We start from the raw sequence: 16,227 nt of genomic DNA, 5'->3' as shown, positions 1-16,227 counted from the left end.
GGCTGATGGGTAACGTAGTTCACGGCAGGTTGTTAGAACTTAGGTTATGTGAACATTGGCAAGACATAAGACTACAGCTCCCAACACAAATAAGAGAGCGCCCAACGAACATTTGTTTTTAGCTTAGCTGAGGCACACGAGTGACATTCTAACCGAGCGAGGGAAAATAAGTTCAAGCTTATTTTGAATTATTTAAACACTCTTGCAAACGTCTTGCACGACCCCATATTGTGAGTTACGGTTTTATTTAAAACTTCCTTGTTAATATGTGTGTGTATCAAGTCGTGCTAAGGGTGCCTGCTATCTGAATAGCTAACATGCTAAAGCAATGCTAACTGATGTGTTTTCGTTTGTTATTGTGTATTTAACTTGTATATTTGTATTATTTAAAGGAAACCCGATTTCCCAGTCAATTAAAACTGCTTTGTATAGTTTATATTTTAATATATCATCTCAAGCAATATAACAAAGCCATCTACAGTATATTTGATGTATGCACCATGACATTAAGTCAAATTCCTCGTATGTGTGAACCTACCTGGCAATACCCGTATCTGATTCTGATTCTGACAAACGGGTTCATTCTCATTTTTAGGGATACTCATTGAGATTACAGAATTTCGCGCAACGTATAAGACGTTATTTCCCAACATGATCGATTATAGGTATGCAGATAAATGACGGAATGTATATGTAATATATTTTGTTCAGGCATCTTTCGACCGGAATAAAATGTCAGTGGCTATCCCTGCATCACTGCCTAGGGTTAATACACAGTCAAATAAATATATACAAAAATACATGTAAATCAAATCTAACAAAGTGTTGAAATAATGCTTTATGCTATTATTGATATTGCACTCATCAAACAACACTAACATGACGAGTTTGTCACTGTACATCTGAGCAATAATCAGGTGTTCCTTATTCTTATCTGCATTAATACTAATACCACTGTATTTATCGTAATATGTTGTAATATGCTGTATATGATTTACTACAACGTGCACATTTTTACTCTACCTTATTGTGTTTATATACATATAAAAATGTTATAAAAAAAATAATGCTATTTTCATGTCTGGCGAAAGAAACTCTGTTGTAGTGTTCAGAAAGAAAATTGTAATGAATGCCTGTTTCTCTCTGTCTACCAGTCTGGAGTGGAGCTGCTGCCATGCCGGTGCACCGGGACCGGGAGAAGAAGGAGAGCACGGCTGAGGAGATGGAGGTGGAGGAGCACGAGCAGGAGGCGTCCAGCTCCGAGGAGGAGGACTCCGACACTTCCTCCGTCTCCGAGGATGGAGACAGCTCTGGTGAGAGAGTCTGAAGCCGTATAAAACCAGCACAACATTCTAATTCAGTAGAAATGTTAATGAAATACACATTATTTCAGTGTATGAATGTGTTGTTCTTCAGCACGCACTGAAGTATTATCTTTTATTTACGTCTGCTATCAGTTATTGTAACTTTTTTAAAACATCATCAACTTAAACACTTTATTCAGAATTTGATCTAATTTCGATTAGATCTTTGCCCCCAAAATTGTAAATCATAACAAAATAATAAAAACTCTCTGGCAGAAATAGTGAATGTCTACCATGTTTTGCTTCCTTATCTGCTAGGTATGTAACGATACCAAAAACTCACGGTACGATAATATCGCGATATTGAAAAATAAAGAAAATAAAAAAATGTTTTACATTTTTTATTTTCTTTATGAAATAATAAATCTGATTTGTACAGCATTTTAGTAGGATAGTAGTATTTTAAAGTGTCAACAATATAATAATCAGACCCTGCAATAGAATAAATCAAGTTTCACTTTAGTCTTTCAAGTAACTCAACTCTAACTCACTCACTCACTCAACATCATCAAGGTTATCTTTTAGGAATATGAGCATGTCCACATTTTGAGGTAGAAGCTGGGATGTTTGGGCGTTTACAATATCCCCTGCTGTGGAAAAAACTCTCTTGCTTGGTACTGATGTTGCTGGGACAGAGAGATATGCTTTGGCCATGGGTGACAGCAGTGGGTCAAACTGCATTGTCTCTCCACCACTTCAAAAACAATACCGTTTTTGCCAAGAAGGTGAGGCTTATTGACAGGGCGAGATATACATATACTGTAGCCCTGTGAATACGATTGTGTTATCTGTTGTTTTATGTTCATGTTGTAACCTACTTGCTGCCATGTTGGACAGGTCTCCCTTGAAAAAGAGATCGATGATCTCAATGGGACCATCTGGTTAAATAAAGGTTTAAAAAAAAAAAAAACATTTTTTTTTAAATCGCGGTAGATTTTGTCAGTCTCACGACGGTATTGGGACGTTTATTTACCGCGATATTCGATATATCGTTACATCCCTATTATCTGCTCATTGAACCGCTTCCCAGTGTCAAAGTGTGTGTGTTTTGATCATGTTCCAGAAATGGACGAGGAGGACTGTGAGCGGAGGAGGACGGAGTGTTTGGATGAAATGACCAACCTGGAGAAACAGTTCACCGATCTCAAAGACCAGTGAGACTGAAATAGATTATTTGTATCTTGAGACTGTAACATTATTAACTATACGTCATTCAAAGTAATGTTTGTGTGCAGGCTGTATCATGAGCGCCTCAGTCAGGTGAACAGCAAGCTGACGGAGGTGGAGGCCGGCAGGGCGGCAGAGTATCTGGAGCCTCTGGCCGTGCTGCTGGAGAACATGCAGGTCCGCACCAAGGTGGCAGGTAAGCTCGAAACACACACACACACACACACACACACACACACACACACACACAGTCTTACACACTCTCGTTTCCTTGCTCACTCTCCTATGTTTCACTCTGTCTTCATCAGGCATCTACAGAGAGCTGTGTCTGGAGTCTGTGAAAAACAAGTATGAATGTGAGATCCAGGCAGCGTGCCAGCACTGGGAGGTGAGACACACACACACACTCACTATTTACCTTTAGTTCTTCACTGTTGTGTTATTTCACAATTACAAACAAAGGTTGTGGGTGTATGTTTGTGGTGTTTTAGGGCTTTTCCAAATCTTTTGTGATATATTTTTTTTCCAGATAGATAGGGTATAATACAAAAATGATTTCAAGTGAATGATCAATGATGATCAAGTCTGACATTTCCTTGCATCACAGCAGCTACATTCACATCATCGACAAATATTAAGACAAGAAAACCGACTTCATCATATCAATGCAGCAGCATGCCTTACTTTGTGTACAAAGAACATGATTTGTTAGTTGTTTTTTTTAGGTCTGAATGTACAAAAACACATTGAAGCAGATTATTTAACAAGTTGAAAATGATTTTGTATTTGTTTTGTTTTGGATTTAACGCTCTGGGATGATCGAAAATGGTTGAATCACTTGATTCCAAACATCATGGTATTCCATTGTACAGAAGTATATTACCAATAATATGATTGTAGCCTCATCCTTATCTATAACTGTGGCAAAATACCGGGCTAAATAGACTTTTAAATGTTCATTTAGAATTGTATATGTTATGAATGAAGCAACAAACTATGACGTCTCTTTCTAAACACGTGTGAATGTGTTTGTGCTTGCAGAGTGAGAAGCTGCTGCTGTTGGACACCGTGCAGAGTGAACTGGAGGAGAAAATCCGCAGACTGGAGGAAGACAGACACAGCATAGACATCACATCAGGTGACACACTCAATACATCGTGTGATGTCATCCACACACACATTCAGCACTGTATACTATATTGACATCATGTTCAATACATTTCTATGTGCCTGTTTCTCTATCAGAGTTGTGGAATGACGAGCTGTCGGGAAGGAAGAAGAAGAGAGACGCTCTGAGTCCAGACAAGAAGAGGAGGAGACCTTCAGTGGTGTCTGATATCCTTCCACTGCTAATACACCTTCTACACAGAGTACTTACACCAGAGCTGCACAACTAACACAAGTGTTATTGAAATGGCCCAATGGGTAGCAGATTCAGGCAGCAGCCTGTACACCAACACTGAAACACATGAGCACACACTACAGTTTCAAAAAGCAGTCAGAAAATCTGAGCTGACAGAAAATGCTGCGTTTTAGTTTAACACAGTTAAGCTCACACACACTATTTGATGAACATAGGTTCACCTGCTGAATTAAAAGCAGAACAAATGAAGCAAAGGAAGTGAAAACCATAAAGCAGATTCAGGCAGTAGGCGTATAGATTCCCACTTACCCCTCGATTCCACCGGGTCCGTCTGTGCCGGTTACGGCTGCACCGCGGTTTTGGTCCGGCGTCAAACCCTACCGGGCGCGTTTCAGAAGCGGAGCGTCTTGCCTGCCGGCTCGCAGTTTTTGTTGATTTGGACATATTTCCTGGACAGGCTACTTTGTACAGACTAAGTTAATAATACTTGTAATATCCCAGTTATAAACGACATGAATCAAAGATGTGTTGCTGTATTTTAGTGGTAAAAAAAGGCATTCATCATCATAATTATTCTATATATATAATTTACACAGTGTCTGTAGACCGGAGGAGAACGCTGGCATTTCTCCTCCTACTTGAAAGACTACGGATGGATAGGGTCTGCAAAATGTGTGTGTGTGTATATGTATGTATGTATATATATATATATATGCTCTGAACGTTCCACTTCCTGGCTGCCCGACATTATGTTACGGCTGCGTCGCGTCGAAAATAGGATTCATCCTAATTGTAGAGGAGCCCTGCGCCGAGGCGCTTCTGGGACGCTTCTGAGCCGTAACGCGCCGCGTGTGGTGGAATAGCACCCATTGACTAGAGTGGCCGCGATCGCCGTGAGCACCGCGGCGCAGCCGTAACGCGCCGCAGACGGACCCGGTGGAATCTAGGGGTTAAAGTGTTATCCTACAGAACAGCTCACAGAGAAGAGAGAACATCTGACATGTAGCTGTAGGGGAATACCGTTCCCTTCTGGGTTTCTGATTGGGTTTCATTTATTTAAACTGCCTAATCCAAAATGCTGCACTCTGGATATGTCCTTATATTTAGAATGTCATTAATCCCTGCTCCATGTGGCACCGCCCTTAACTCCGCCCACGCCCATATATAGTTTACATGCTCCCTGACCTGGACATCCTGGAGGACTGGACCGCCATCAGAAAGGTGTGCAGATGTGTATGTGTACATTTTCCGAGCTGTGTCTTCGTCCCCTGGGCTTTGGCATCGGTGTGTTTTGGGGTTGGTGAATCTTTTTTAACGTGTGTGTTGTTTTCCAGGCCGTGGCCACGCTGGGGCCGCACAGAGGGAAGTCCGACTCTGACAGCCCCGTGTTCCCATTCAGACAAGACAGAAACAGGCCCATTCTCAACTGCTGAAGAGCACACACACCAAACACACACTTAACAAAGCACACCAAACAGGAATGCACCAGATATAAGGTACAGTAATGTATCCATTGTAACAGTCAATTGGCTTTACTGCTGTTGGCGGGGTAGCAGCAACATTTCTTTTAGCCACCTGGACGCCACATTTAGACTATTTTCACCGTTTGTCAACTCTTTCCGGAACTGAAGACGTTTCGCTTGCTGATCAAAGCCACAGGGACAAAAAAGCTCATTTTACTGCGGGGTTTCCTCAGATATTATTCCCAAGAATAACACAAACAAGCAAATGGTTGGAGACAACATTAGACAAACAACTATTTAGTTTTTCTTGCTCATATCACTGTTTCGATGGAGTCTGGTGGCTTTGAAGACGGCATAAAGGGATATAACGACTACAGTTGGAAAAGGCAGTGAAAATATTCCAAATATAGCGTACAGTAGGGGTAAGTTCCTCCGCTTCAGAGTGAAGTATCCCTGTTAATATATCACATGGACAGAGTTCATTCCTCAAACATGACGGAGCTCATAGCTGGACCTTACCCACAATCCTCTGCACTCCTTAGCGAACAGCGACACCAGTCGGTAAGCTGCCTCTCGTGCCAACAGGCAAACACAATAAAGACTCAGGGTTTGAATCCCTTTTTCAGGACAACAGGAAGAGGAGCATCGTTTCCACTCATATTTCATTTACCGGTTCTTCATTATCGGAGGAAAGAGACGGAAACACTGAAACTGTTCACCACATGGTGAGGCTTCAGAAATGACTGTGACCCAGGTTTCAGTTTTCTTTTCAAGGTGTGTTCACAACGAGAGTGAATGTGATCAAAGTCTTTTTTACAATGTGTTTGACATCTAACATCTCTGACATGAACGCCATTCAACACACGCACCACGAGTCACATGGTTTACACCAGCTGTCCAAGAGCCTTTAAGAATATCACATTTTTACTTTGGGATAATGGAGCGTTTATACAGTAGAGGAGTAGGACTCTGAATTGAGTTAGGATCAGAAGTCTAAGAGAAAAGTCTAACTTCATCAGATCACAATGTGGCCATAGTCGTCCTCTGTACTTTTATAACGTTTCTTTTCACATGATCCAGATGTTTGCAAGTTATTGTAAACAATGTGGGATTTGTAACGCTAAACCTAGAGGGTGATTGTGGAAGCTTCCGGCGCCATAATAGGAAACACCGGTGGTTAATTGTGCCATTCAAACCTTTTTTTACGTGGATCAGTTTAAATGACTTGTATGAGACTTATTACGTTGTTGTTTTTCTAATTTGTGTACCGTTTTGCACCCAGCACTCCATAGTGCCTACTCTTCACGTTGAATTGATTGCATGTTGCTTTGTGACGCCTTGGTTGCGGTGATTGTGGTCGAGACAAATGACTAATTAGTGAGATCAATAGTTAAAATGAAAATAAGGCGATACATATACAAAATAATGTGCATACGTTAGCCAAGACAGACTTAGTGAGTACATTAAGAAAGAAAAAATAAAGATTTATATGACTTTTGTTACCTAGGAAGTCACAATACCACAAACTGAATAACCAATGAAAGTGGACCTGTTTTTCTGGGGGCTTTGAAGGGCGTTCTGATGCAGCGAGGTAAAGCAGTGTAATATACATAGCATACACTCAGACTGATATGACAGCCTTTAAGGACTGCTCATTGCAAACCAGGGATGAAAAAGCGACGAGTCATGCTAACAAAATCATTTTGGAACTTGAGTGACAAATGAAATAAAATTGAAAGGATTTGAAAGTTGGTATTCACAGGCAACTACCTCCTCTCTTCAAACGTCACGTGTGCATTATCGCTCATAAACGTTCAAACGCTTCCATCACTAGGACCATACTGAGTCTTTACATACAGCCCACGGTTTAGAACGGAGTCTGAACAAACTGCCATGTATTCATATTCTTTTCTTAAACAAGTTTCTGAACATTAAGTTGTTGGGGATGTTCAAATCAAAAAACGATTTTCTTTTTGACTGTTAATGTTAAATATTGTGTCAGGTATATTTGTGTTGATTGTGTGGGTTTTACAATAAAAGTTGTTTTATAAATACATTGTGTCATTTAGCTGTAATTGAAAAAAGGCTTACTTGTAACTTTATGTAACTTACTGAATAAATGTTTTCAAAATGTATTCTTTTATTGGATTTATAACTTCTAATATTTATATAAATATCTTTATTTTATTTGAACATTTTACTTTTATATAAACATTATGTTGTATAAATATTTTTATTTTATAAGAAATTAAAATCATAACTTCTAATGTTCATATACATACTGTACAATTATTCCATTTAATTTGACATTTTTACTATGACTTTTAATGTTTATATAAATATTTTGATTCTACTTTATTTGATATTTAACTGAACATTTTACTATTAGTTTTATTTAAATATTATTGTATATGTTCATTTAATACTTGTATTTTATTTTTACTTCATATTTTATTGGATATTTATCTTTGGATTATTTTAATGTTATTATTCTATTTTATAGGACATTTTACTTGAACTTGTGTTTTCAAAAGAAACATTCCAAAATGGAGCAACTGTCCCAAAAGAGTAAAACTATCCTAAGTGACTTGTTCCGGTGGTGAATCCCCTGACCTCTCTACGCTGAGCGAGAACACAGAATGTCTCCTCTGAAAACCCTCTATTGTCTACCAAGTTCTAAAATGAAGAAAGAAATAGTTTCTGGTGATAAATCCTTTAAGTGTGTTTTCTGTGCCGTTAATCACTGAACAGGCAGAATCACTTGTTCTGTGAAAACGGATTGTTGTTGTAATACTGATTGTAGCCACAAGAGGCTGCAGTGAACCACTACTCGATGCTCCTCAAAGCATTCATTAAGAAACGGTTTTTTGAAAGGAACTGAGAAAGATTATTCTAGCAAACCTTATTTGTTGTACCTGTTGTTAAGTCGTCAGCATAGTTGAGAAGTTTGAATCTGGCTTTAAAAATGGATCAATGGCTGTGATCAATAAGATGAAGGCTCTGATGATGTTCCTCCATGCACAACACGTTTCACTTGATACAATATTGAAAGATGAGAGCATTGATAATTTGACAGTCTTTATTTGTATCTATTATTAATCACTTTTTACAAAATTCACATGGGTGTTATTTGTCTGTCTCTTCCAGTCCTTCCCTTCCCCCTGGTGGTCAGCAGGAGTCACAGCGCTCTGACAGAACACACAAGTCACTTTCATTGACTCCTCACTGCTGTTGGAAATCAAAGCTGTGGATGAAGGAAGGATCCTCACAGGAGGGAAATTCAGATATGCACTTTATCATATTTTAAGAAAATGTCTCTTTTTGGAAGTATACGCCTCTCAGATTTAGGACAAAACAAAACTTGACATGAATTTGAATCGAGTTTAAGATCAGTGTCATTATAGGTTTGGTACAACAAAACCATTTTTTCTTTCTTATAGTAATGTATAGCTTTGGGCCATTTAGATTTTTGTAAAAACCCTCCCATTCACTGACACATCCCACACACACAGCCTTTCTACATGCACGCTTTTAACCCTTATAAAAGCAAACGTTGCTGGTTCTCATGGCAACATTAACACACACACACTGATTCAGCTGCCACTGTGACTCCACAATGACAGGAACTAGTTCACAGGGAATAAAGCTGGAGAAAAGAGAGGAGAAGAGGAAGAGTGTGCAGCAGACAGAAACAAAAGGGCTCATAAAGGCCGATGGTTTCCCCCCCCCCCCGCGCTGACAACCTTTATTTAAATCATCCTCCTGGTTAGTATGTTCAGAACGATGGAAAATCCACCGCCCGCTGAGTTAACCTTTAACCAGGAACACCCCACAGCTCCAAGTGGAAAACCTGCTCAGATGGCGTCTTCAGGCGAGGGGGGGTGCTGCTGTGGGGACTGGCTGTGTGGGGGGGACTGCTGAGGAGGGGGAAGACCCAGTGAGGGATGTGGGGGGCCGTCTGGTGGAAGGGGCCGAGCGTAGTGAAGAGGAGGGAGTCCAGGACCGGGAGGGAAACGAGGAGGGAACATCCCTGGAGAGAGAGGGGCCCACACTGGAGAGAGAGAGAGAGAGAGAGAGAGAGAGAGAGAGAGAGATAGAGAGAGAGAGAGAGAGAGAGAGCGAGAGAGAGAGAGAGAGAGAGAGAGAGAGAGAGAGAGAGAGAGAGAGGTTAAAGGGGCCAAATTCTGCTCATCTTCAGGTTCATGTTATTATTTCGTGTCTCTACTGTGACATGTCTCCATGCTTTAATGTTCAAAGAGCCCAGTCTGCTCTGATTGGTTAGCTGGCCGGCTCTGTTGTGACTGGTCAACTGCTTAGAGATGACCCGCCCCTTAGCCTATCACATGCAATGTGTTGGAGCATTATGATGTCACTATGTAAGAGTAATAAACAACGGAGTCTAAAGGAGATGTTACAGGCAGGGGGGGGGGGGGGGGTTAAAAGGCTATAACATATTGTGATGATAGAGGTGACGGCTTACTAGGCATCATGGGAGGTCCCCTGGGGGGGTAGAAATCAGGATGGGGTGGTCCGTAGGGGGCCCGACGAGGAAAGGGACCGTCCATGGGGCCCATCGGGCGTCCACCAGGGGGGGGGGGCGCCCATCCTTGGATCAGCGTCAGGTGGGGTCCTTCGATCACCGGGACCGGACTGCTCACACAGAAAGTGGTGTTACATAGGCAGGCACACACACACACACACACACACACACACACACACACACACACACACACACACACACACACACACACACACACACACACACACACACACACACACACACACACACACACACACACACACACACACACACACACACACACACACACACACACACACACACACACACCACACACACACACACACACACACACACACACACACACACACACACACACACACACACACACACACACACACACACACACACACACACACACACACACACACACACACACACACACACACACACACACACACACACACACCACACACCTTCCAGGCCCTCAAATTCAAGCATCCAACATGGCATAGACTAAGACACTGATCAATGGTAGTTATCAGGGGTCGTTACGTGGCTTGTTTGAATACTCGATTTGGATTGGTCAATTCGGAAATTCAGAAGTTGCAGAGGACACTCTGAACCTAAGAGAATGTGCAGTCATATCATTACTGTTACGTGCTCCCCTCCTTGTTGTGTTTTCTGTCTCCCTCTGCGCAGGTGCAGCTGGTCTGCCACTGGCTCCGCCTCTGCGCAGGTGCAGCTGGTCTGCCACTGGCTCCGCCTCTGCGCAGGTGCAGCTGGTCTGCCACTGGCTCCGCCTCTGCGCAGGTGCAGCTGGTCTGCCCCTGGCTCCGCCTCTGCGCAGGTGCAGCTGGTCTGCCCCTGGCTCCGCCTCTGCGCAGGTGCAGCTGGTCTGCCCCTGGCTCCGCCTCTGCGCAGGTGCAGCTGGTCTGCCCCTGGCTCCGCCTCTGCGCAGGTGCAGCTGGTCTGCCCCTGGCTCCGCCTCTGCGCAGGTGCAGCTGGTCTGCCCCTGGCTCCGCCTCTGCGCAGGTGTTCCTAGATTCCACTCAGCCGGGCTATTCGGAGAGACTGGAGGAGAAGGATCGTTCACCTATCCCTTTGCCGGAAGACTGTCTGTGGACGATCTCTCTGCTGTTTCTGATCTGTAGACCCTTTTGCTATTGTGTTATGATGTGTATCCTGGAGGACCTGGTAGTCTAGTTTTCGTGGCTTTATTTTGTTTCCCGTAGCTTTTGTTAGATTTCTGGTACGGCCCGTGGTGTGGCTGGCTCGGGCCCCCTCCTTCTTTTTGTTTCTTTTGGCCAGTCCTCCAGACCTCGTTCGTTTGCTGGTTGGCCTGTGTGAGTAACGGCTGTACATTTAAATAAATGATCGCTGTTAAGTACTGGATGTTTTGTGTGTTTTCTTTTATGTTGCGGGTCTCCCCACGAGCCACTACCATGTAGTAGAGGGCGGGCCGTAACCATTACGCAGAAAGAAGTCGATGTGACGTCGGCTGTAGCCAGAACGCAGCCAGTGAACTCAAGTTTTCAATGACCTCTGCCTATTTATGTCTTTTTTAAACACTTTCAACGCCCTGGTTATTTCCCTGCAAATGTTCAAGTATGTCAAGGACCTGTAGGAACCAAGTCATGGTCATAGTGTGAATGGTTATTGATTTCCAGGAGGCTCTGCTTGGGTCCAAATGGATGTGCTGCAGATCTTTAATAATATCAAAACCACTTCAATTTCTGCTTTTGCACATTCAAGTTCATTTGCCTTCATTTCAAAATGTTTGACTTTCTAAGCCGTGATTTTTTCCTTTAAATGTCACCAGCTTTGAAGGATTCCTGCCAGCTCTTACCTCTCGGTGCTCCTGCTCCCCAGGGCCCAGGTGGTTCTCTCTGTAGGAGCCGTCTGCATTGACATAGAGAACAGAGGAAATGAGCCATGATCAAGGACACGGGTGCTTTTGGTTTAGTGTCCATCTTGTCTAGTTCACAAAGAGTTCACATACATGTCCTTGATTCACCTATTTACAGTGAAATATACGATATACAATAGAATATATATACAGATGGCGGTGACTCACCCATCATGTCTAGCCCTGGGTGAGGGGGTCCGGGGGGGAGACCCCTAGGATGCAGAGGGCCGGGGGGGAAAGCTCCAGGAGGGGGCAGTGGGCCGAGGGCTCCTGGGGGAGGTCTCCTGTACATGGCACCGTGTTCAGGGAACATGTACCCTGAGAGACAAAGGGGGGGGGGGGGGGGACACACTGAGACATTAAAGCTGTGTCTCAATCTGTGTTCTTCTGGACTCCATCTGCCATGTGGAGTGCACTATGAGCAGAGGTGGAAAGTAGTGAATATACTCAAGTATAGTACTTTTTGTTGTACATATTTGTACTTGGGTATTTCCATTAATGATACTTTATTCCTTTACTCCGCTACATTCCAGAGGTAAATATTCCACTACATTTATTTATAATACAATACGAAAATGCTCTTATAATGGATGATAAAATGATAAGCATAAAAATAAAATACTGTGAAAAGTACTTTTACTGTTGATACTAGGAGTACATATAGCGGATATTTCTTGAGTTCATTTAAAGTATTCTGAAAACTGCAAAAATGACCCGTATTACATCTTGTAAATGAAGTATTATATTTTGATGCCAAGACTTTTGTACTTTGAATGTAAGATATTACGATACGATATTACTTTATTTGTCAGATCAGGTCTGAAATGTGACTTGCGTCACAGCAGCTCCATGTCTAACAACAGACAAGTATCCAGACACAATACATGAAACACAAACAACAAACATTTAACATAACAGCACAATCACACAATCAGTGCAGAAAAGCTGCTCAAAGAGCCTTCAGCGTGCATTTGATCTGGGATCAGCTCTGTGTTTACTGTGAGGACTGACTGATGCACAAAGGATGCTTCAGTCTGACCTTATTGAATGGTGGGACCCTGTATCTCCCATTAAATGGTAGCAGTTCATACTCACTGTTCAGAACATGCTTTGGGTCAGAGATGATGTGGTTGGACAGCCTCACTAGGTTGTTATGATGAGTCATAGAGTCTCTGACAGGCTGGACCAACAATCTTTGAGCAGATTTTTAACAGCTGGAGCAGCTTTGATTTGAAAGCTGCTGACAAACATTTGTACCAGGTAGTATTGCAGTACTGTAGAATAGACAAGATCACAGATGTAAAGAACAACAGAAGAATTTCTCTGCTCGCCCCAAAAGACCTAAGACGGCGGAGAAAATACATTCTTTGTTTTGTCCTTTTGCACATATTGAAATCAGGACTTGAATTGCAGTGGAGTATTTTAGGACCATAGTACGAGTACTTTTACTTAGGTAAAGGATCCGAGTACTTCTTCCAACAGTAACTTTGAATAACAGAAAAACGCACTAATAACGTTAATTAAAACATTTAAAATGATAAGAATAACATTGCTAGCTAGATAGCCAGCTAGTAACGATAGCCGCTGTTTGCTAGCTAGCGGCGGTCGTATGCTAGCTCGCAAACAGTGATAGTGTCATGTTGATAATTCAGTAGGTGGAGTTCCCTCAGGTTCACGTGATAAATGACACAACATTTTTGTAAAGTAGAGCTTCACAGACAACTGCAGTCCCCAGTGTCAAAATGCATGTAAGAACATACACATGCACCATCAACAAGCTTTAGACATTCACACTACGCAGCTGTTGACTTGCCATGCACAGCTCTGCCTCTAATAACCTTAATGAGGTCTGCTTCAGAGTCATTCATGTGATGAGCCACACCTGTGCAGACCAACACCTTTAGAACAGCAAAGACTGAGCCTGAACACACGGTGCCACAGTCAGGCTGAGTTCTTACACATCTCGTAATGACTTTTTCCAGAGTATTCGCTTTGACAGCACTAGTTTACACTCGAGCACTTACCTGGGTAGTTTTGAGGCAACCTGAGGCCATTTCTGATCTAAATCCTGACCTACTTAACGTTACACACACTCAATTGCTGCTTTTCTAAAACTTGCTTTTTTAAAGAACAGAAGACAACATCCGTCCCAAGGTAGTGATATTCTCTTAGCGCCTTGGTTTTCTTTCCCTCATGATTTCCTTCCTATCATTCCTTGACTTTATGGCATTTTCCCTCAAGGACAAGAAACAGTGGTTAAAAAAATATATCGTTTGATATGCGACTGCGACTGTCTTTCTCACACACCTGGGGGTCCTAGTGGCCCAGGGGGTCCTGGTGGGGGGCCCCTGCGATCTCTCTCCCATGTTGGAGAGATGGAACCGCTGTCTGAATGAGGACCTCCGATCCGCTCCATCTCTCCTTGGCCCCCGGGGGGCTCCATTGGACCGCGAGGCACTGTGGAGGAGAGGACCGGAGGAAATAGAGGACGAGGAGGAAAGGAGAGGTAATGGAGGATAAGCGTGAGAGAAAGAGGGAGACAGAAAGGGAAGAACCAATCGGCAACAGACAAAATATCAGAAAATTAAGCAGGAGATGAGATGTAAGACATCGTCGCATCAGTTTTTATTTTCATTGTGTTTCCAGTTTCCACACCATGCTACTCATGTTTAAGCTTCTACAGTTGATCATGCTGCAGCCAGCTGCTCCTCTCCAACATGCTGCCAGTGATTACTATGTGACTGAATTCATAAATGTTCCATATGGGAAGATGTTTTTCAAATTCTAATCAGCTAAGTAAGTCCTAGTGATAAAGTAAATCACATATAAGAAATAACAGAGCGATGGGTGTACTCTTGATAACTCTACTGTGTGTGAGTGAGTGAGTGAGTGAGTGAGTGAGTGAGTGAGTGAGTGAGTGAGTGAGTGAGTGAGTGAGTGAGTACCTCTAGGAGAGAGTCGAGCAGGCGGTCCGTCCATTAAGGTGGGAGGAGACAGGAAGGCTCTGGTTTCAGAGGCAGGTCGTCCCAGAGGGGAGGGCCCGTATGGGGACCTCTCAGCTGCAGGTGGGGGGGGGGGGGGAGTTTAGTGAGGCCAGAGTCCAGGGAATGTGTGCATGTGTTTGTTTATTTTTTGTATTTTAGGAAATGATACGGTTAAAGGGCCTCCATAACAACATGAGATACAGTTAAAGGTCAAATACATCAAATAACTTAACATTCCACACATCATAAAAAACAAAAAACTGAATAACAATTAGTTACAGGGGTTTACTAACGCTGCATACACAAATCGCTGCAAGAAGCTCAGAACCCAAAGGAAATGGGGACACTAAAAAGTGACGCACACAGCTGGGACCAAAACGCCATTAAGGTTCGGGATTATAACGTTTGCCAACTGTCACTGGAAACTTTACATGTACATCGTATTGTCTTATTTTAACAATGTGATCACATGATTCTTTCAGATATTATTGCAGATCTGCTGTAGCAAGCTAACCTAGTCATTTCAAATATACTGACAAAACACTTACAGATATGAAACAGACTAACTCATTATTTACTTTATAATCCCCGAACATCAACAAGTGCTCCGGTCCCAGCTGTGTGCATCACTTTGTCGTGTCCCTGTTTCCGTTTTTTATTTGCAGCGCTTTTTTCATGCTGTGCATGTTTCCTGTGCCCCTTTCACACCAGCGCTATTTCAGCTCCGGCTCGGAGCTGGAGCTGAAAAGCGCCGGTTTTTCCTGTTCACACCGCAGCGGCGCCGGCTCTTAGCTCCGGAATCCGGTTCACTTCCAGCTCCAAAAAATTGTCGGTCTAGAGGCAAGAGCTTCGGAGCTAAGAGGTGGCGTCGCTTACGTCTCTCTTACGTCGAGGCGTGCAGGAAACTAAACCCACCTCCCCTGAACATGGGTCGACTGTCATGCCTGCCTACAAGCAGTAGTGCTTATAAACACACTTTATAAAGTCAGGCAACACTAACCAGGCTTCGTGTGATTCTGTTTATTTGTACCTTACTTTGACCATCCGTTCACTGTTATTGATCATTGTGGAGAGAGGCAGATGTGTTGTTTTGTATTATAGCAGCTATCGGATGGAATCAATACATGGGCTGCACAGGTTGTCGTGTCCGACTATCACAAGTAGAATCATAATGAAAATACGCCGGTAAAATGTGCCTGTAGAAAACGGATAGGATAGATGACCATTACATGTATGTATGATCTGTATGTGTAATGTGTATTTGTAAAAGCGCTTTGAGAGTCATTGATAAAGCGCTATAATAAATATAAGGATTATTATTATTATTATTATTATTATTATAGCAAGTAGTCAGTTTAGCTTCGGTTGCTATGCTAACATTACCCATTTTATACCAGAGAAACTTTCATAACAGCATTGTGATGCCAAACAGCGTCAATTCAGACTGACACACATTCA

At 42.6% G+C, this 16,227-nt stretch overlaps 2 protein-coding genes across 7 annotated transcripts in view; one reads left to right on the top strand and one right to left on the bottom strand.

Moving 5' to 3' along the window:
• Positions 1-7,411, top strand: brms1la (BRMS1 like transcriptional repressor a). Its single transcript, XM_034227662.1, has 9 exons — positions 1-230; positions 1,155-1,313; positions 2,428-2,518; positions 2,600-2,727; positions 2,840-2,919; positions 3,573-3,669; positions 3,777-3,866; positions 5,051-5,115; positions 5,229-7,411. The coding sequence occupies exons 2-9, from the start codon at positions 1,175-1,177 to the stop codon at positions 5,325-5,327; spliced, it is 789 nt and encodes a 262-aa protein (XP_034083553.1). The 5' UTR covers positions 1-230; positions 1,155-1,174; the 3' UTR covers positions 5,328-7,411.
• Positions 7,412-8,418: 1,007 nt separating this feature from the next.
• The window catches only part of ctage5 (CTAGE family, member 5), a 33,808-nt gene continuing 25,999 nt past the window's right edge, over positions 8,419-16,227 (bottom strand). For 2 of the 6 annotated variants that reach the window (XM_034227655.1, XM_034227652.1), the window contains 6 exons: positions 14,731-14,844; positions 14,093-14,242; positions 11,954-12,103; positions 11,726-11,778; positions 9,838-10,007; positions 8,419-9,408 (listed from right to left, as the gene is read on the bottom strand). In XM_034227655.1, coding sequence (XP_034083546.1) covers positions 9,873-10,007; positions 11,726-11,778; positions 11,954-12,103; positions 14,093-14,242; positions 14,731-14,844 — 602 coding nt within the window. In that variant the 3' untranslated portion in view covers positions 8,419-9,408; positions 9,838-9,872. The other 4 variants (XM_034227654.1, XM_034227653.1, XR_004570174.1 and 1 more) reach the window with 4 other exon arrangements.

The sequence above is a fragment of the Gymnodraco acuticeps genome, unplaced genomic scaffold, assembly GCF_902827175.1.
Source record: "Gymnodraco acuticeps unplaced genomic scaffold, fGymAcu1.1, whole genome shotgun sequence".
Classification (NCBI taxonomy): Eukaryota; Metazoa; Chordata; class Actinopteri; order Perciformes; family Bathydraconidae; genus Gymnodraco; species Gymnodraco acuticeps.
Note: the sequence above shows the minus strand (reverse complement) of the source record. Positions and strands in the feature narration are given on the sequence as shown.

Coding starts and splice junctions, on each gene's coding strand:
- brms1la (XM_034227662.1), top strand. CDS start 1,175: ATGCCGGTGCACCGGGACCGGGAGAAGAAGGAGAGCACGGCTGAGGAG. Junction 1,314..2,427: donor CGAGGATGGAGACAGCTCTG/GTGAGAGAGTCT, acceptor ATCATGTTCCAG/AAATGGACGAGGAGGACTGT. Junction 3,867..5,050: donor GAGACCTTCAGTGGTGTCTG/ATATCCTTCCAC, acceptor AACTCCGCCCAC/GCCCATATATAGTTTACATG.